At 47.2% G+C, this 18191-nt stretch overlaps 9 protein-coding genes across 10 annotated transcripts; 3 read left to right on the forward strand and 6 right to left on the reverse strand.

Annotated features, from left to right (window-relative positions):
* Positions 1-171: 171 nt before the first annotated feature.
* E1B28_008769 (uncharacterized protein) lies at positions 172-1611 on the reverse strand (the record flags this gene model as incomplete). The annotated part of the gene is made up of 6 exons (XM_043153598.1): positions 172-256; positions 313-467; positions 515-956; positions 1013-1113; positions 1164-1295; positions 1345-1611. The coding sequence occupies 6 exons, from the start codon at positions 1609-1611 to the stop codon at positions 172-174; spliced, it is 1182 nt and encodes a 393-aa protein (XP_043008882.1).
* Positions 1503-3180, forward strand: E1B28_008770 (uncharacterized protein; the record flags this gene model as incomplete). 2 transcript variants are annotated; one of them, XM_043153599.1, is made up of 7 exons in its annotated part: positions 1503-1616; positions 1674-1886; positions 1944-2084; positions 2134-2425; positions 2477-2685; positions 2737-2816; positions 2873-3180. In XM_043153599.1, exons 3-7 carry the CDS (start codon positions 2041-2043, stop codon positions 3178-3180), a joined length of 933 nt encoding a protein of 310 aa, XP_043008883.1. In that variant the 5' UTR covers positions 1503-1616; positions 1674-1886; positions 1944-2040. The 2 variants fall into 2 exon arrangements, with proteins under 2 accessions (XP_043008883.1, XP_043008884.1); XM_043153600.1 differs by having other exon boundaries at positions 1948-2084.
* A 1-nt stretch (position 3181) lies between these two features.
* E1B28_008771 (uncharacterized protein) lies at positions 3182-4983 on the reverse strand. Its single transcript, XM_043153601.1, has 13 exons — positions 4910-4983; positions 4717-4850; positions 4583-4655; positions 4504-4529; positions 4392-4447; positions 4295-4338; positions 4116-4237; positions 4007-4050; positions 3796-3953; positions 3714-3740; positions 3529-3659; positions 3343-3463; positions 3182-3289 (listed from the first exon to the last, which is right to left on the reverse strand). Exons 2-13 carry the CDS (start codon positions 4771-4773, stop codon positions 3255-3257), a joined length of 894 nt encoding a protein of 297 aa, XP_043008885.1. The 5' UTR covers positions 4774-4850; positions 4910-4983; the 3' UTR covers positions 3182-3254.
* A 166-nt stretch (positions 4984-5149) lies between these two features.
* Positions 5150-7438, reverse strand: E1B28_008772 (uncharacterized protein; the record flags this gene model as incomplete). Its single annotated transcript, XM_043153602.1, has 13 exons — positions 5150-5522; positions 5575-5647; positions 5696-5944; positions 6004-6027; positions 6078-6228; positions 6288-6302; positions 6353-6525; positions 6578-6625; positions 6680-6748; positions 6798-6815; positions 6866-6950; positions 7003-7242; positions 7295-7438. 13 exons carry the CDS (start codon positions 7436-7438, stop codon positions 5150-5152), a joined length of 1662 nt encoding a protein of 553 aa, XP_043008886.1.
* A 191-nt stretch (positions 7439-7629) lies between these two features.
* On the reverse strand, positions 7630-9002 carry E1B28_008773 (uncharacterized protein; the record flags this gene model as incomplete). Its single annotated transcript, XM_043153603.1, has 10 exons — positions 7630-7712; positions 7763-7935; positions 7987-8068; positions 8126-8305; positions 8362-8373; positions 8422-8473; positions 8532-8655; positions 8710-8731; positions 8781-8852; positions 8915-9002. 10 exons carry the CDS (start codon positions 9000-9002, stop codon positions 7630-7632), a joined length of 888 nt encoding a protein of 295 aa, XP_043008887.1.
* A 286-nt stretch (positions 9003-9288) lies between these two features.
* Positions 9289-12182, reverse strand: E1B28_008774 (uncharacterized protein). Its single transcript, XM_043153604.1, has 8 exons — positions 11965-12182; positions 11756-11911; positions 11527-11706; positions 11273-11476; positions 10625-11215; positions 10271-10564; positions 9829-10206; positions 9289-9779 (listed from the first exon to the last, which is right to left on the reverse strand). The coding sequence occupies exons 1-8, from the start codon at positions 12134-12136 to the stop codon at positions 9376-9378; spliced, it is 2379 nt and encodes a 792-aa protein (XP_043008888.1). The 5' UTR covers positions 12137-12182; the 3' UTR covers positions 9289-9375.
* A 774-nt stretch (positions 12183-12956) lies between these two features.
* E1B28_008775 (uncharacterized protein) lies at positions 12957-14291 on the forward strand. Its single transcript, XM_043153605.1, has 4 exons — positions 12957-13243; positions 13305-13442; positions 13495-13932; positions 13991-14291. Exons 1-4 carry the CDS (start codon positions 13022-13024, stop codon positions 14048-14050), a joined length of 858 nt encoding a protein of 285 aa, XP_043008889.1. The 5' UTR covers positions 12957-13021; the 3' UTR covers positions 14051-14291.
* Positions 14263-17002, reverse strand: E1B28_008776 (uncharacterized protein; the record flags this gene model as incomplete). The annotated part of the gene is made up of 10 exons (XM_043153606.1): positions 16893-17002; positions 16736-16841; positions 16620-16682; positions 16486-16562; positions 16065-16429; positions 15797-16011; positions 15525-15738; positions 15109-15466; positions 14741-15046; positions 14263-14685 (listed from the first exon to the last, which is right to left on the reverse strand). The coding sequence occupies exons 1-10, from the start codon at positions 16941-16943 to the stop codon at positions 14263-14265; spliced, it is 2178 nt and encodes a 725-aa protein (XP_043008890.1). The 5' UTR covers positions 16944-17002.
* A 30-nt stretch (positions 17003-17032) lies between these two features.
* On the forward strand, positions 17033-18018 carry E1B28_008777 (uncharacterized protein). The gene is made up of 4 exons (XM_043153607.1): positions 17033-17345; positions 17407-17506; positions 17560-17588; positions 17645-18018. The coding sequence occupies exons 1-4, from the start codon at positions 17038-17040 to the stop codon at positions 17934-17936; spliced, it is 729 nt and encodes a 242-aa protein (XP_043008891.1). The 5' UTR covers positions 17033-17037; the 3' UTR covers positions 17937-18018.
* Positions 18019-18191: the final 173 nt, after the last annotated feature.

Below are 18191 nucleotides of genomic sequence, written 5' to 3' on the forward strand. Positions count from 1 at the left end.
AGATTATCGTTAGTTCGTGGTTGAAGTTCTGGGCAATGGGCAGATGTCTCAGTCACGTGAGATATAGCTTACTCACGGCTCAAAAGCAGTGCTCAAGCGCCCGCACTCAGGGGCCAATACCACGTTCAAAATTGAACAATACTAGGCATCTAATTACAACACGACTATCTCTTAGAAATAGACCTGAATTGCGGAGGAAGCCAGAGACTCCGTTGGACAGTAAGGACATTTTACACGCCGTTCGGAAGGTTCCTGTCTGGTAATTGCAAGGGAATAAAGAGCCATCACTGCAGATCATATCTGAAGACTTACCCAGCTGGCTTACTGAGTTTGTGTAAGCTGTCCTTCGCTATGACATGACCACAGGACATCATCATGGGAGGATTTTGTTGCGTTGACTGTTCTTTGGAGACCGGACATGTGAATATCGAGTGATACCGGTTCTCTGGCGGTAGAGGTATCTCGATCTGCACCAATGTAATGACCTATAACTGGCTCAAAATGTGAAACTCACAGGTAATTCATCTCGTTGGCTCCATTCGCTTTTTCTTTCTCGCATTACTTTTCTTCCTTTCTCTATCTTAACCAATGCCCCACCACCCCCGATATCTCCCACAACACGTAGAGGTACTTGCCGACTCATCCCAAGGCTAGCGCAGTACTCTTTCGCAAAGAGTGGTTCCAAGTCGAAGTGGAGTGTGGGGGATGCTAGATCCGCGTATACGGACTTCTGTAAACGGGAGAGAGGCAGATAAGCAATGCAAGTCATCAGTCGTTTGAACTCGGCTTCGTGTTCATGAAAAAAAGGGCGCAAATGTGCATTGGCGTAAGCGATAGCAGGTAAGGGATTAGGTGGATGTGTCGAAAGAAGTAAACGGATGTACTGAGAACGGTGAAGATGAAATTCGAGGGGCGAAGTCCGTGACTTCAAGAAATGACGGTGTTCACTGGCCCACCTAGAGGGATATCAGTACCTCGACGAACGGGTAGTTGGTTGCGGGTGGATACAGACATTAACGCAGGCCTGATGTCTTGATTCCTCAAACCTTGCAGTATATGGTGTAGATCGATGAACTTGGACCTGAGGTCATCTGGAATGGTCACCCCCGATTCCTGGAGAAAATTGGCAATGGTGTTACGGTCGACGGTACAGCAATCTTTACCTCGATAAATGTCTGAGCTGTGTCAAACTGCCCTGTCCGCAGAAGATGCAGGGCGATGGTTCGTTCGAGAGCGTTTATGGAAGCTTGACTTGCGAATAAATCCGAGTACGATGGCAATGGGGTTGAAAACTTCTGTTGACGGACATGAAATGCGGCTCTATGTTCGCATAGTTATACACACCTTGTCTATTGCTTTCCCAAGTCGAGACATCGAAGAATAGACTTCCTTCTGACGATCATCAATTTCTTTCTTCTTCGACTCTAATGTGTCTACGAGAGATTTCCAAGTTTGAGAGGAGGCCTCTCCAGACTGTGCGGCCTGTTTCGTCGGTTCCAATGCTTCCAGGAGTGAGTCAAGGGAGTCGTTGATTGATGCCGTTTTCCCTCGAGCAGGAGTATTTGCTGTCAACTTCTCAAGTTTGCTTAGTTCTTTGATAGGACCGTCCATTTCCAGTACGTGGCCGGCTTATAGGTTGAGGGAATGATGCTGACTGTGGTCAGTGCTTATAGGCGCTCAGCGAAAAAAATCCAACCGCAACACTCAACTGACATCAAGAACAAATGAGATTCATTGCTGGGGACGAACTAGGAAACCTGAAGGTGCTACGCACCGTGGAGACTGGACAAAAGCTAGAGCTCAAGCAAGCCATTACATCTTCAAGACTAAGAGCCGTCCAAAAACTTGCTACAAAGCCTTTGGGGAATATTGCTGAAACTACGCTGGTGACTGTTTGCCAAAAAGAATGGGAATATTCTGGTCCATTAACTCTTTCATGGAAGATAGGTATCTGCAGCGTATGCAGACGGCACCATCACCACCTTTTCGTGCAATCGCGATGATTCGTTCGAGAAAATTAACACCTGGAATGAGCCTCGAATGAAGGCTAGCGATTGTTATGTTGGATTATCTGCCTCAAAACAGTGAGCATCTCCCCACTTTTTCATGACGACGTGCTCAACAGAAATCAAGGGGTGTATTTTCTTGTACATCAAACGGAGCCTTACGATTGGAGTCTGGGGAAAGAGGGTCGGAGACAGCGTCGACAGCGCGTCTTCCTACTCGTTTATGTGACTGGCGGCTTTCGCCTAGTACCCAAAAGTTTGCCTATGGTGGTGACGAAGTGGATCTCTCCATCTGGGATGTAGAGAAGGCGTTCACAACACCTGTTGCAAACACTCAGCTTCTCAGTGACACTTCCTCTTCCAAGAAGAGAAAACGCTCTGATGCCCTGCTTCCCGCCGAGATTTGGAGAGCAAAAAATGTAAGCTCCTTCTACCATAACGACCTGGGTCTCACAGCACCTATCTTCAAGGTGCCGAATGATAGTTTGGGATTGCGACAACCTGTTCGAATAACAAGCATCGCTTACGTGACTTCCTCAGAATGTCATCTTCTGGTAGGTACACAATTGGGTGACCTTCGGAGATATGATATTCGAGCTGCACGGCGGCCCATTTCCGATTGGAAGAATATCGGGAAGACTGGAGGCATTCGAGCGTTGGAGAGTGGTCACACAGAGAAGTTTGCTACCCCTTTGATGAGCAATTGGACTGTCTAATCACATATTCATAGTCAGGCCTTTGTCAGTGACGGTGCCTCAAACCTGTTCGCCATGGATTTACGAACTGGCCGAGTTATCTACGCCTACAAAGGTTTGCCCTTTGTCGACCATACAAATATGAATTTTATATCCATACCCGTGCTGTAGGGATCTCAGGCGCAGTAACTTCCATAGCTCCATCAACATCGGTCATGGTGACAACATCGCAGGATCGATTCGTGCGCCTTCACAGCGTGTTCCCGCCCCCATCTCAGGTTAGTCAACAACAGGATGCGAAAGGACAAGTGGTGGATAAAATGTTTATGAAAGCTTCACCGACCGTCATCTCTTGGGATCAATGTCCGGACCTGTCTTTTGCTGATACCCGTGATAGAGCAGATTTCCAGGAGGATGAAGATATGTGGGAAGATATGGAAGAGATTGGAGACAATGAACGCGACAATCGGAAAAAATAACCCTTTATTTCATCTCTACGACTGTAGATCTTATACATACATAGGTAGGTATGATTATGGCGAGCAGTGTTCAATCATTGGTTACCAATCTTGGACTTCCAGGTGTGAGCTGGGTGGTGGTTTCAGGTGGTGAATCAATGAATTGCAGCACATAAAGGATACCTTTCTCAAAGCCGTTGCTTGCAGTTTGGTAGTCTAGGAGCGTCTTCTGAATCTCTTCACGAGTAGTCATCACAAAAGGACCGTATTGGAAGACTGGCTGATCCAAGGGCTCTCCTGCGACCTGATTTTTGGGCGCGGTGGAGAATGTTCATTAAATACCGGAGAAAACGAAAATCGGTTACTTGCCAGTACAAATTCAGTGTCTTCAGTCCCAGCTAATGAGACACCTGTCTCTTTTTCATGCGCAGATAGAACAATAGTGTGGAAAGCTTCAACCGGTGTACGATCGTGGTCAACAGACACGGAACCTTTCCAAACTGTCATCAAATGAGAGGATAGTTTAGAAGGTCCAGTACAGAATTTGGACCTACTGTAGATAAAGGATGTCCATCCAACAGCTGGAAGCACCTCATTCAATCCGAGACCTAGAATAAAAGTGAAGGCAGAACTCACGAATTTCCTGGAAGATCGCTCCATCACTTCTGAACTTGAAGTGGAAATACCAGCATCCGCCTAGGGGTCTAACTGGCGACTCGACACCGAAACTCTTGCCACTAATGACTTTCACTTCAATCGGTCCATCCACCCCTCCAGGGTAAGCGGACGGGATACTGTTCCGGACCATGAATTGAAGCTGGGAAACTCTGTCTGAAGTGAAGCTTACTCTTTGGCTCCAAGTTCTTGATAGGCAGGTTCCACCAACTTGTACTTTGAATCGCGAGAGTCACTGTCAGTCCGATTGGTAATTTGAACGACGGAACAGAAGTACACACCTTTTTGGGCAAATCGACCCACAGCTGAAGGCCTTTGGGATCCGGACATCCGTTCCCGTGGACAGGCATTTCAGCGTGTATGATACCCTTTCCAGCGGTCATCCACTGCACTCCACCGGTTTCTGAAAGAAGGGGATTGAATGCCAAGAAACTCAAGCTCTAACGAAGCTGTGAATTACCGATGGTGCCTTTGTGTCCGGCTGAGTCTTCGTGTTGCGATTCCCTTCAATGGGTGGTGAGTCGGGCACTGAGAGAGAGAAAAATTTGCTGAGTTACCCTTCCAGCATGTACGTGACCGTCACCTGGCCACGATGTGGATGGTCTGGAAAACCCTGACGAATTGTTGTCAATGATTGCATGGTCACCGGGCTTCTTGATCTTGACTTACAGCGCCCTCCGAGACAATGAAATGATCTGCGTTGAACAACGATTTGTGGCATCTAAAAACGAAAGAAAAATGAAAATACCTAGCATCAGGAAAGGGTTCAAGTTTCGCAAGGTCATCGAGCCAATGCTCCGTCGAACAAGCGCTCCTGCACCCTGAATTCTAGGAGGTTCAGACTCTATCCGTGCGGTACGTCAGTACTACGCGGCTTCGTACCTCAGCGGTTTCGATCGCCAGGACTTTCCTGACAATACTGCGAGAAAAGGATTCCATGATGGTAAATTATTGGTTATAGAATTTAGAAAGCAGGTGTAGATCGCCACGAAAAAATAATCGATTTGAGACAAAGTCTACACAAAAACCTATCACATCAGTGGCGAGCCCAGCGTCTATGAAGCACTCATCTTACACCTCGGGTCGTGAGCGGGCAATGTTCTCTCCACCTTCGAGATCGTAAGTAAGAGAGTAGAGTATAATTAGCTGTCTGACCTTGCCAACCTTTGTCATGCATCCCCGGACCGTTCTAGTTCTTTCCCACCTTATACTTCACCCTGTACTTATATTTACCTTTACCCTAAAGGTCTGTATGTAGAAATCGACGATCGTGGATTGTATATGATAACGCACAACGTACAAATTATTACACAGACTAAACATTATCCCAGAGTCGTTGCCACCAGTTTCTGGATCCCTGCTTCTCAAGTTGATGTTGGGCAATGTACCTCTGCTCTTCTTCGTCAATTTCTTTGAGGCCGGTGACCAAGTCAACCTCGCTTGGAGCGTAAGTCTTCGTTTTATAGAGAATCTTATATCCAGTGTACATCACGATAAAGGTGGGTATCGCGATATACGATGTCATAAACGTGTCAATCTTAAACGGCATGAAGCTGTCAAAGCCTTTGAAGAAAGTGACTATGCCAGTGGCGATCAAGGCGAACCAACTTCCCCATGGTTGGAAGGGAGCTTTGTACGGAAGTGAGTCGCGAGATTTTCCATGGGATTTGAGAGCTTTCATGAATCGACTGTGTTGTGTGGATGTAAGTAGCATTCGGGGGCGAGGCAAAGGCAGCTCACATGTGAGAGTAACAGATACACATCCATGTAATTGCTCCAAAAGTTGTCACTAAGTTGACGAACCAGGTGAAAACTGCAGATATTTGTTAACGAAGGATAACAATAATCACGGTAGACCAACCTTTGGAACTAGAGCTTGAAACGTTCAAAAAGACCAATCCGCAAAACAAAGTACAGAAAATGAGAGCGGGATACGGCACTCCCATTCCGTTGACTCGCTTAAATATTTTAGGAGCTTTCCCTTCCACAGCAAGTCCGTACAACGTTCTCGAGCCGATGTACAAATCGGAATTTGCAGCGCTCATGACGAAGAGCAAAATAGCGGCGTTGATGATGTGCCTTAATACCTTGATTCCAACGAGGGTGGTCGCTATACGTGAGTGTCATTACAATACTTAACAGCGGGATGTTACATAAAAGAGGACTCACCGACGACAAACGGAGATGCCGCAGCTGCAAGGGTCGTCAGAAAGGATAGACGCAACGAAATGTATAGTACGAACCTCCAGTTTTGGCCTTTGTGGCAACGAAGAGGGTATCGTTCGTTGAAGGGACAATTAACCCGATAACGAACACTCCTCCTACATAGAATATCAAAATCCGGAAAAACGTCTGTTTGATGGCCATCGGAATGTTGCGTCGAGGATTCTCAGCCTAAAGTGATTGCTGAGTTTGAGAGCCCATGGACCACAACTTGTAAAAAATTTCCGCACCTCTCCAACTGTAACCTGGCAAAACTGTCAGCGAAAGGCTGGACCTCCTGAGATCGAACACTCACTCCAATGAGTTCTGTTCCCATATAGGCGAATAGGGCGTTTGTCAATACAGCCCAGAAACCGAGGAAAGTTGCTAGAGGTGTATCGTGGACTTGATCGAGTAGGTAACTTCCCATAGGGCCATTAGGAGGGTTCCAATAGCGGAAGCCAATGCGGTCATGCATCGGGTTTCCACCTACCGCAAATAGTTTGTCAAATAGATGACCGAAGAAAGCTCGTATACGTACCAAGATCGATAATTATGCCCATTAATATTAAACCGATCAACGAAATCACTGGATGCAAAGAAAATTAGAGATGGAGTCTAGATCATGCGAAAATTATATTACCTTTAATACTGGAGAACCAAAATTCCAATTCTCCAAATACACGGACGCCAAGAAGATTGACGACAAAGACTATTGAATGGTCAACAGCTGATCAAATTCACAAATTGATCTCACTTACTGAAACCAATGAAAATCACTGTGGAAAGGTCGAGTTATGTGGTATGGAAACGAAGATATAAGACGCACCCATCCAAATAGCTATGTGAACTTTTTGGGTCCAGTATTGTACTACAACCCCAGCAGCGTTGATATTATTGGGCGTCACGATAAGCTATGCCAAGTCAAAGTCAAAGAGACAAACAAGATGGTGATGAATGACCTACATATTTCATCAGATAGTTCCACCCCAACGCAAAACCCATGGCTGGATCTACGAAACGTGTTGCGTATCCAGCAAAGCCCTTTTTATGGGGCAGAAAGGATGCCATCTCTCCGAGTGCTACCATCACAAGATAACAGACAAACCCCATGAAAGCGTAACCGAGTAGGAGACCGAGAGGACCGCCTCTTCGTAACGCAGTTCCCGTACCAATGATCAGGCCAGTACCGACGGCACCTCCCAGCTAAGGACAACCTGTAAGTAAAGAGGTAGATTACCAGTCAAGTCGGACGCACGGCTATCATGGACACCTGCCGGGCCTTCAGCCCACGATGGAGAGTCTTGGTGTGGATGGGGTCCTGAAGTTCTTCATTGTAGGACTCGGACACTTCCTGCTCGGAGGAATCCTCTTGTTTGCTGAACTTGGACTTTTCATCCATGTTGAGGGGAGAGGTAAATCCAAGAGGTCAATGCCATCTTGGCTTTTATCTTTATCTGTACCTGCGGGTAAGGAGCAAACAAGCTCCGTGCACCGTCCGGGACGGTCTGGCACATGCTAAGGTACCGCACTAGCACTGTAAGTTTATAACCCGGGACTTCATCAATACACAAGTACATAATGCGTGACCTGTCACAACTTGTGTCTTATCTCTTTCCTTGCAATGCGACCAAACTGCACAGCTGGTGTCCCACTAACAAATCTCTCGGCTTGTGCTACATGGTTGTCAATAAAAAAACAGCTCCCCGATGGAGTCCGTGCTCACCGTAGCTTTCCCTGAGGTTCACTGCATCAGGGTCATTTTTTTCGTTGAGCCCAGCCCGAAGTAGTTTCTTCACCGCCAATACAGACGTCGGATCAAGCCCAGACAACTCTTCCATCAATCGAGCCCTGACCGTCGCATGGAAGTTCTCGGCTGACTGCGAGGGGAATATTTCACTTGTGGCAAGTCGTGAGCAGCTACTTCGAGGAAGCCAGAGGGACTCTCACTTGATAAAACCAGAACCAAGGAGTTCCTGGGCTGTTTTCTTCTTTCCCCAAATCAAAACCTCGTTTGCTTGTGCGACTCCCACTAAAGGGGATGATGATCAAGAACATGGGACGACCGCCGGGCAGACCGGTGACTCACTCCGGTTGATAAAGCTCACGCTTGACCCTCCTTCCGCAATGATACCTTCATAAAAGGTGTGAAAATGAAGACGAGAAACGTCGTTGCTGAGCGCTGAACGCTGCGTACCCAAGAAAGTGAAGGGAACGCATAGCCACGCTTCTGGAACACTGTATATGAAATCAAAATACCCAAGGAAAGCTGTTTCGAGGGCGCCACAATCAGCCTCGGTATGACCTAAGGGACGTCATTCGTACCCGCAGCAATTCCTGTAGACGGGATTAATAAGGATTACTGTCGAATAAACGTATTCATACCCATGACAGGTCCATTCAACGCAGCCACCAATATCTTGCTATGGGTATACAGCTTCAGAGTCGGCTTTGATTAATCGATTCCCGTTTTCGTTGTTGTGGAACTGACTCACGGCACGTCCACAGTCTGTCGTTGTGTGAACGACACCTTGTAGGAACGCACGTCTCAGTGTAAAATCCGAGTTGTCTGTTCCATCCAATGGTTTGTCAAAGGACCTGTTCTTGACATCCGTTCCTCTGCCAGTGGAGGCGGGAAGTAAAAGGATCATGCATACATGGAAAGAAACGTACGCGCAGAACCACTTCCCAGTTGCTTCTGAGTGTCAATGCCACCCATTCCGGCTGAAGATCAAACGCCTGACCTTGCCAAACAGTGATTAAGACATCTTCCATTTTGTCTATTTCCCTCAGTGCATTAGCAAATGCATTGTAATCTGCAGTTCAAAGTAGCTAGTAAGTTAGCTACCCAGGAGGGACTGCGAGAAAGATCCATCACCAGCTGTCGTGATAGCATTGTACGACTTGGGCCGATTCATTGTGATTGTTGCGATGCCGTCGTACACAGAAACAGCTATCGTGGTCATCGTTCAGGCGTTGAAGAAGGAGCTGTGGAACTCAATGAGCGGTACGAGTGCTTGGCCGACTTTCCACCGGGATTCGGGAACCAATTTAGCGGTTGAATTGAAATTAAGCGCTCAAGACATCAGACTATTGATAACTAGAGATTCAAGCTGCTCGTCGCTTGAAATAAAAATCATTCGGGTCTATCAAGTTGGGTATTCTCTCCGTCTCCAGATCTCCTCCCCACTGCACTGTCACGCTAATATTGTAACAGCTGGTTATCCTTACTTCGCCGTTCAATCAATGATCTCCCATGAACTCTAGATCGTGAACCAAAAAATGACAAAAGGTATACAACAAGAGTACAACATATAGTCAGCCCCCGAATTTCGTCTATCATTCCCATGTTTTGAGAGCTCGGCCAACTGCCTTTGCAAGCGTCGCGTCCATACCGGATGCATCTCCCAGGGTCTCTGACAGTTCTTTCAAATGAGGAAGCATCGTTCCCTTCACTTGATTGAATCCCTCTTCCTCCGAACAGTTCTTTCCAAGTTGTATAAGCAGAGAACAAACATTGATACGGACTTCGACCTGAAAGTTAACAGGGTCGTGAAAATTCTTGATGACTGCGATCATCATATCCAGAGCTGTGCGCTTGACAGGAATCTGGCCGCGACTGGATGGAGTTGCGATAGTGGGAGAGCTAACCTCCGTAGCTACCGAGGTTGAAGCAGACGGAGGTTCTATTGGAGGAGGTTCAAATAAGACAGGCGACAAAATCGCCGTTAAAGCTAAAGGAGCTATTCGAGAGTCAAGAAAGGTCGTAAAGAAAGGTCACAATGTACGTACCACCAGATTTTTGGGTACTTAGGAGGGTCAGCGCTACTACCCCTTCATTGACCAGCAGAGGATATTTTCCACTTCGGGCGACAAGGCTAGCCAGTGCAGAGGCGCACGGCATTGTGAGAACGGTGCGTATAGCATCTTGCCGTTGACGTTCGTCGTCTTCTGCTCGGTCTGCAGATGGTTGGAATCGATTCGGCGAGCTCGCCCCAATAACGTCGTTCGACCATAAAGACTTGATCACGTTGACAAGCACTCTGGTGCCTTCGCTCTTGATGGGTATGGAATCAGACCGTTTAACGAGTGAAAGTATTTGCGAAAGCCCAGTTTGTGGGGTAGGAACATCTTGAGTCGATGGCAACACCAGTGCAAATGTATTGGCGACTTAAAATCAGTAGACAAGACGTAAGCCTGTAGGTACAGACAAGGAAGAAAGCTGGCAACCCACTGTTGGCGTTGCACATGTGTTTGACTACTCCTATTGCGCTTAGCTGTACGACTTCGGCCATCGCATCCGCTTTCTGATCCCATATTCCGCACTCAGATATGCGTCGCACTGTATCCGCCTGAGTAAGGAAGGCCTGAATGGCCGGAGACTGGAAAGAGGCCTGCGCCAGATGCTTGAGTAAACCTAGGACCCCGTGCTTAACCTTGATATCGCTGTCGGGCGATAGTAAATGAACCGAGGACAAAACATTGGCCAGAGAATGAGGCGGGGAAAGTAATACGGATGCATTTTTTTCTTTAGAGGATGATACTTCAGGATCGGCCCTACTAGATTGACGGAAACAAAGGGACCAACCTCTTCTCGCCAAATTTCCCAATGAAAGACTCGCACAAATGACTAAATCTGTGCGATGAGAAAACGCTCCATCACTAGATTCCATGTCAACTACAAATTTCTTGAGCCACTGTACCATCCGAGTAACAAACTCTCCTCCAGGGGTATCCAGTTCTGAATCATCCCACAATATATGTTCATTACGCTCTTCGCCAACGACCTCAACTACGCTTTTAATGAGGGCCGCCTTGCACATATTAAATGCTTTCTCTTTGCGTTTGGCATCAAAGCTCGCTGGCATGACGTTCCAGAAGGGGGGTATCGCTCCTTTCTCTAGGAAGTCGAGTATATAACCGAAACAGGGAACTCCCTGATGCTCGGCGGAGAACTGATACCCACGAGCCAAAGACAGGCGAACGTCTTCCGCATCTAGGGAGAGAGATTCGAGGATAGTACAAGACTCCTCCAGATTTTCAAAATCAGCCTGGAGTAGGCTCTGGAGAACGGGTGAGGTTGTAAGTTGTTCGGGTATGATGTTGGTATCTTGTGTTGTAAACGCGACTAGCGGAGGTACTAAGATCGGTAAGACATCGGTGGTGAATATTTGAAGGGCTATTTGGGCGTACAGTGAGGCGCGATCATGGTGATAGTGGATGTTTCCGAACATACTTTCGTCCTTGACATCCTTAAGCTCCAATACAATTCTCCATGCCCAGCTTGAGAGACTGATACGTAAATTCCACGCTTCTTCTAAATCTTCTATATTATCCAGCGCTGGAAAATCGAGCCAACAAGCGGTCGGATATATGGCAGTAGACAACTTCAATACGGTTACTGCGGCCTCCAGAGATATAAGGCGGTACTTGACGGGTTCTGGGGTTTCGGTCAATCATAGTCGAGGGAAGCAGAACATTTATGCACACCATATCCAACGCTAGCGTTCAGCAGCACACCCATGGCGGTCCTTATTAGCTTGATGTGGGCAGTGGGCAGACTGTACGGTCTGCTGTGTGGAGGAGAGGGAGCTGAATCGACATATCCCTCTAGCAAAGAAACAAGGGACTGAGGTAGGCCAGCGTCCAAGAGCAGACTACGATTTTCGTCTTCGAGTGACAGTGAGTCTCGACGGAAAAATCATCAGTGAGCACTCACCGTGATCCATGCATAGATTGGCGGCGACCCTAAGTATCTCGAGTAATGGTGCCGTGAAAGAGATTTCCGGAGTGACGGAAGTTCCGAGAGCCAGCGAGTAAAGGGTTTTCAGTGTTTGAGGAAGTGTCGTCTTCCCAAGGACAGTGTGGTTGTCGACTGTCAAAGATTTGAGCCAGATGTAATATTGAGATGAGATTGAAGACAGCTACCGGGGCCATCCCTGACACGAAGGATATCCGCAATCGCTCGAGCTTCACGCGTAACATCCTGCCACAGCGTTGATTTATCTTCGTCGGTTGCTGCGCCTATGAGTCTCTCCTGGGCGTCGGAAAGTCTCTTATGAAGGGAAAGGGGATCGGTAGACTCTTCCGCCAACGGCATGGACCTGTGAGTTGAGTTGTTCAGGCTGGAAAGTACGGTATTGGGATCGATATGTCATTGTTTGCCTCTATATCGTGACACTTTAAATACCGGTAACTACACTGTATAACCGTAATAGCGAGGCACGATCCGGAGTCCTTTGACACTATTCTCACAATGACATCCTCAGTGGTGTTTGCAATATTGCGATCTCCGCAAGACCCAAACGTTACTCTGCCTGAAGCCGATTGTCAGTTTTTACCAGACTAAGTATCAGCTTGAATCGTGTTTGTTTAATATCACCGGTAAATTCGTTCGAAATCAATGCTGGACCGACTACTGCAGAGCATCAAGATAGCCAATTCCAGGCAGCGAGCACGGTACATCTCCGCCATCGCACCTCCTTTCCGATCGAATCTCCCATCCACGAGCTGTGAGGGAGGTGACCATAGACTCGGACACCAAATTTCGCGCATCGGGCTGTATGTCCCGGGTTGGCGTTGTGCATCCTGTACCGTCGCGTCCAGTAAAGATAGCGTGGTGCACCCTCTTGCCTTACAGATTCTGCAACATTGGGAGAGAATGATAATTGGCTTGGAGGGGAGACCGATTATCGATTACATCCCACGCAGCGTAGTGGCTGAGTCCAAAGATTTCAAGATTTCGGTGAACTTCAAAGATGGACACCTGCATCTGGATGAACTCTAAAATTATTATGGACCGAGCATATGAGAAACATAATGTCCACCAACTTCGTAACGATTGCTGCATCTTTACAAGGTCAAGTTGGGCTAGGATCTACCGAAATGGCCCGGTGAGGTATAGTGGCGCCTGAGCGGGTTGCTTTCGAACCGGACCGGTCTATGCTCGTCATCGCTTGCTCCATTTTCGTTCACTTCTCTGTCCATGGGCAAGAAAAGTAAACTCAAAAAAATGATGTCTCCCACAACATCGAACTCCACTCCACCATTACTTCATGACGATGACTTGATGGAAGACCTTATAGCACAGATCGAGACGAACGAGAAAGTTGCACAAAGAGCTTCGGAAGCGGAGGCAATGCAGCGGCAAGCAGTCGTTGCCGCCGAAAGCAAGAAAGATCCCAGAAGTAGGTTCGAAGCGAGACAGGTGGGTTTCAGCTCTTCGAAGATGACTGCAGTCGCTAGTCCCGCTGAAATGTCTCCTTCAGGCGAGAAAAGCAGTAGCTTTGGCACAAACGTTCGTGGAAGGTGATCCAGAGTCCGAAGCACGACTAGAGAAGGAGGCAAAAGACGAAGAGAGAGCCATAGCCAGAATATGTGATGAACTCGGTGTTCAACTCTCCGAGGCGCGGAAGTTTTGCTCACCTTTCCTGACTGTCCTAACAATGATGGACTTAGATCAAACCCGATGGCCACTGTTTATTCTCTGCCGTAGCCGATCAACTCGCGCTGCTCTCTATCCTTCCTCCTTCCCAAGCTAATTACGCTACTGTTCGTTCTGTGGCAAGCAACTACATGTACACCCATCCGGACGACTTCTTACCATTTCTTCCGTCTGGAGAAGGCGAGGATGGCCTCGGAGCGCAAGACCCGGGTCTCATGTCTCCCAAAGAGTATGAACAGTACTGTCAGTCCATACGCGATACCGCGATGTGGGGCGGGGAACCGGAGATACTGGCATTGAGCCGTGCTTTCAATGTGCCCATTCACGTTGTTCAATCGGGAACACCACCAGTGGTCATTCATAATCCAACGGGAACACCCCTTAATGGCGATATTCGTGATCCACAAGTGGTTCGGATAAGTTACCATCGTCGTATGTATGGGTTGGGAGAGGTCAATCTTGTCGCTTTCATCAGTATTGAACGGAAATCTGATCTCTACTTTTCATTAGCATTATAACTCACTAAGGCCCAAATCGAAATTCACGCAGTCCATTCAAAACATCTTTTAAATAACTCGATATGTTTTCGGAATCCTGGCATCCTTGACATCAATATGCCCATCTTGTTACCACACACCATCGAAGGAGGTGAAGTCCAAAACACGCACTGTCCATTTACAACACTTCCTTACAATCCTGACATACATCCGTACAGTAGTATGCGTAAATCTGATTTTCCTCTCGTCTTAATATCCGCTATGATACAGCTACAAACTACAAGTTCAAAATAGTAGATCCTCTTCGTCTCCATGCCGTGCCCGGTGATTACCAGCTGTCATGGGCTGGGGTGCATCTGCAAGGTAACCTCCAAAAGCGCCGTCCAGATTGGAATACGGATCGTTAGCACTCTTTCCAGTCGCTGTTGGGATATCTTCGTCTTCCTCTCCATCGCTGGGTGTACCATTGTCGAGGGGAGAAGTTGGGATCACAGGCGCTTTATCAGTGCTATTCGTCTTCGACGGTAATGGCGGTGCTTCCTTTTGGAATGACGATGGTGCATGGGATTCTTTCGGACCAGGTCCCGGGACAGATATTTCTTGCGAGGGAAGGTTCGGTCGGGGTAAAGATAACAACACCGCCCTCGAATGGGGATTCAAAGCAGGGCTGTCCTTCAGAGCCCTTCCGACTGCCCCACGAATGAACGTCTGCGACGAAGTGTTAGATTTTTGATCATCACTACATGCATGGATCAAGACCGACCTCCGGATTCTTATGATATATACTACCCAGCGTCCCAGTATGAAGTAATAATTGGTCTAGAGCTCCACGATCCATCCGGTCGGAATCGGTGGTAATGGCAGGCTTTTCAGCAAGTACAATCTCTCCTGCAACAGTCGGATTGATTGCGAGCATTCGCCAGTACATGAATCCTCGGTCACGAAGATCAGGGTTATCAATCTCTTCCGTGGCGTTTTTGAGGACCTTGTGCACCAGCTCCTTAGCTTTACTCGACTGGGATTTATATATAAAGAGCTTGACTGTAGCGGTAAGCAAAGCAAGTTGAACCTGGCGGATGGCAGGAAATTTGCATCAATCTACAACAATCAGGAAGAGTTGAACCGCTTTACCTCGACAGTCTCGTCTAGAAACGAGAAGCAGAGGACATCAAGCAACTCGTCTGCATTGTCTATTATGTTGGCGAATTGTCCAATGATCCAAATCATCGACGCTTTTGCCTCTGGTTCGTCTAACGCATCAAGATTCTCACAAAGGGTGGGGATAATCCCTTCGTACTTGCCCGGATACCTTCTGAAGATATCCTTGATGACGATGACAGCTTCTTGCACGACGTATGTAACTTTTGTCTCAATCAAGTCCAAAAGGGCCTGTATACAGTCGTCTGCGGCGCCTTCGACCTTAATCGCCAGTCGTCCAATGGAACGCACGGCTTTCCGAACGAAATCGAGGTCAACTTCAGAGGCATACCTTTCAGACGAAAAGAGAATTAAATGTCAAAAGCCCACGAGAACTGTCGATCACTCACTCTTGTAATTCCGCCAGAACTTCTTTGGCGTTTTCTGCTCGCGCGAGTCTATACATAATTTCCAATTTAGCCAGTTTCACGTAGATGGGGTCATTGTATTTGCAAAAAAACACGCGAACGTCGTTTTTCAGGACTTGCGGCCGGCGTTGAATGATGAGAAGAATATTTCTCAAGGTGACATACTGCACCTCTGGTCCGGAAGCTAAAAGAGTAACTAAGCGGAGTGGTTCAGAGCGAGCTCGAGGCCTGCGAATGCCGAAAGATTAAGTCACCTAGAGGAGGTCCCATCTTTTTACAAATATGGTCGATGAGCTGACGATTTGCCATGTAATTCATCAGGTACATGAGTGCCTTGATCGTTGTGAGAACGACAGCAGAGTTTGCGTGCTGCAACTGTACGAGTATACGTTCTGCCATCAATTCTGCATCGGCGTGTTGTTCTGGGACATATCGTAAAAGAGAGTCGAGAATGTAGATTTGGCCCCATCTAGTAACTAAATAAGGCAAGCAAGAAGTGAATGGATGGTGAGAAAGACATACTCGGAAGCATCTGGTATTGCGACCAAGAGCTTATTTGCTGTAGCCAAATTTAGCCTAAATGTTACGCCGTCCTGTCTATCCCCAATCTCAGATAGAGCAGCGACAGCATTGGCGACCACGGTTGCGTTCGCATCCAACATCAGGTCACGGAGCAGCTCGACGAAACCTTCCTTCTCAGCCCTGCGTGGGTCAGCAGTGTAAAGCTTCGCGACACATATCGCGGCTGTTTTCCGAACATAAGGATCGCGATCTTTCAATGCGTGCCGGAGATTGTCGGTCAGGGCATCTGTGACCACAGGAATAGGTATATATGACATGGTTCGAATGGCTAGAGCGCGGATAAGGGGGTTTCGGTCGTTGCAGTCCTGTGGTCAGGGAGGTAGGTACATAAGTGCGAAGCATAGGTAGGCAGCGTACCCACCTGTAAGAAGTTTGGGATGACGAGGTGAATGAGATCGGGTTTCGAGCGTCCATAACTAACGAGAAAGAGATAGACCACTGATAAATCTCACCAGGTCAGTTGAAGTCAGACAGATAATCGTGAATCGACACAACTTTTTTTGATCTCCAGTAAAGGTGTTCCCAGGCATTGAGCGACATCCGTGAATAGAGGAGACACTGTTGAATCGAACTCAGACTTCCAGGTCCATACACCTTTTTCATCCACTAACTGTCGGTGCCCATAGTGATGTTTGCTACAATCTTCTTCAACACCGTTCTACGCTTGACATATTTCTTGTCCTTCGTTTCAGCTGCCTGAAGCTCTGCACGAAATTCCTACAGACTACTTTCAATAAAAATGATACTGGCAGTGGTTGGAAAACGCACCTCAATCTTTCCACGTTGAAAGAATTTAGCATCCTGACCAGGCTGGGCCATCCAAATATTTCTCAAAAACGCGATTTCACTTGACCGTGAGCCGGTACTTATGTAGACGCTGAAGCTTTACACAGCCACCAATACTTTTCAATCAATGAGGACCCGCATCGCACCTCTAACACGCAGAGATAGAGCCTCTCTGCCTCAAGTCTACCATTCCGGTGTCGATTCTATACTGAAAGACCTGAAAACTTGCTCCAAACGGCTTCGCACGACTTTGTCTTCCTACGAGACTGAATTGAAGATCCTCGAACGAATTTATTATAAAAGTAAAAATCAGCATCGCTCTGCTCTATTCTGGAGGCGTCTTGTCGAAACAAGAAGGTTTGGAAGGCGAATTGAACAGATAGGACTTGGTCCTTTTTTGGACGCGCTAAGAACGAGTTTCTGTCGTGAAGACAAGTGAGTTCAAAAATTTCAAACAGTATCTCCTCAGTGGGCAAAACGCTTAATCTGTCATTAGTCCCAAGCTATTGAAAGGCTCCTGGACACATTATCCGGACAAAGCCTTTGTTCTGCGTATAACGGAGGAATGTACGCTCTTTTCAAAACTCCTTGACGAAGTGTGTAGTTTGGCCTGTACTCTTATATATATTGGACTGACGCATATGCTCAGGGGCGAGCGAGGTTGCAGGAAACATACAGGTGAATTTGCATTCTGTGAAGTCTGCTCCTCTGAACACTGACAATAGCACGTTTAGGATCCTCTCGCTAGAAATGCAATCCGGAGCTTTTATCCACGTCATCTTAATCATACTGTCCATGGTATCCAGACTAGCGCTATTGACATCAGACTTGTACGATTCCCTCAACCACGTCAACTCTGCAGTTTTACGTTTGCAGTCCATTTATGTAAACAATACCCTCATCCAAGAGACCGACAATTTCTTCCCGAGCGATCAAATCAATCAATCATGTTTGAACAGCACCCCAGCACCACCATCAGACAGATTATCGCTGCCACGTGAGTTCGAATTATTTTTAGGGTGCTGAGGTTAATTTTAGTAGGGGTTGCTGTACAAGTTCAAAAACCCCAAACACAGGATCAGCGGCAAACCAAGAGGAGGAACGCAATTGATGAAATCTTTGATATGTAGAACGGGGTGTCAAACCTCAATCGCATTCAAGCAATGTCACTCACTACCTATCAAGTAAAGGTATTGTAGAGTAAAAGGATCACAAAAAGCAGACGGGAAGAAGTGAAAAATAGTAAACAGTCCAACGATGGTATATAGTGTAAATTCTACC

The sequence above is a fragment of the Marasmius oreades genome, chromosome 5 (genome assembly GCF_018924745.1).
Source record: "Marasmius oreades isolate 03SP1 chromosome 5, whole genome shotgun sequence".
NCBI lineage: Eukaryota > Fungi > Basidiomycota > Agaricomycetes > Agaricales > Marasmiaceae > Marasmius > Marasmius oreades.

Excerpts from the sequence above, each read along its gene's own strand:
- E1B28_008771 (XM_043153601.1), bottom strand. The coding sequence starts at position 4,773 with ATGGAATCCTTTTCTCGCAGTATTGTCAGGAAAGTCCTGGCGATCGAA. Across the intron at positions 4,530-4,582 it reads GAACCCTTTCCTGATGCTAG|ATCATTTCATTGTCTCGGAG; the intron begins GTATTTTCATTT and ends TGTTCAACGCAG. Across the intron at positions 4,448-4,503 it reads TCATTGTCTCGGAGGGCGCT|GGTTTTCCAGACCATCCACA; the intron begins GTAAGTCAAGAT and ends ACAATTCGTCAG.
- E1B28_008774 (XM_043153604.1), bottom strand. The coding sequence starts at position 12,136 with ATGCCGTTGGCGGAAGAGTCTACCGATCCCCTTTCCCTTCATAAGAGA. Across the intron at positions 11,707-11,755 it reads CAATCTATGCATGGATCACG|ACGAAAATCGTAGTCTGCTC; the intron begins GTGAGTGCTCAC and ends TGTCACTCGAAG. Across the intron at positions 10,565-10,624 it reads GGGAAATTTGGCGAGAAGAG|AAAAAAATGCATCCGTATTA; the intron begins GTTGGTCCCTTT and ends CATCCTCTAAAG.
- E1B28_008775 (XM_043153605.1), top strand. The coding sequence starts at position 13,022 with ATGGGCAAGAAAAGTAAACTCAAAAAAATGATGTCTCCCACAACATCG. Across the intron at positions 13,443-13,494 it reads TCGGTGTTCAACTCTCCGAG|ATCAAACCCGATGGCCACTG; the intron begins GCGCGGAAGTTT and ends TGATGGACTTAG. Across the intron at positions 13,933-13,990 it reads GTATGTATGGGTTGGGAGAG|CATTATAACTCACTAAGGCC; the intron begins GTCAATCTTGTC and ends ACTTTTCATTAG.
- E1B28_008777 (XM_043153607.1), top strand. The coding sequence starts at position 17,038 with ATGAGGACCCGCATCGCACCTCTAACACGCAGAGATAGAGCCTCTCTG. Across the intron at positions 17,346-17,406 it reads AGTTTCTGTCGTGAAGACAA|TCCCAAGCTATTGAAAGGCT; the intron begins GTGAGTTCAAAA and ends ATCTGTCATTAG. Across the intron at positions 17,507-17,559 it reads TTTCAAAACTCCTTGACGAA|GGGCGAGCGAGGTTGCAGGA; the intron begins GTGTGTAGTTTG and ends GCATATGCTCAG.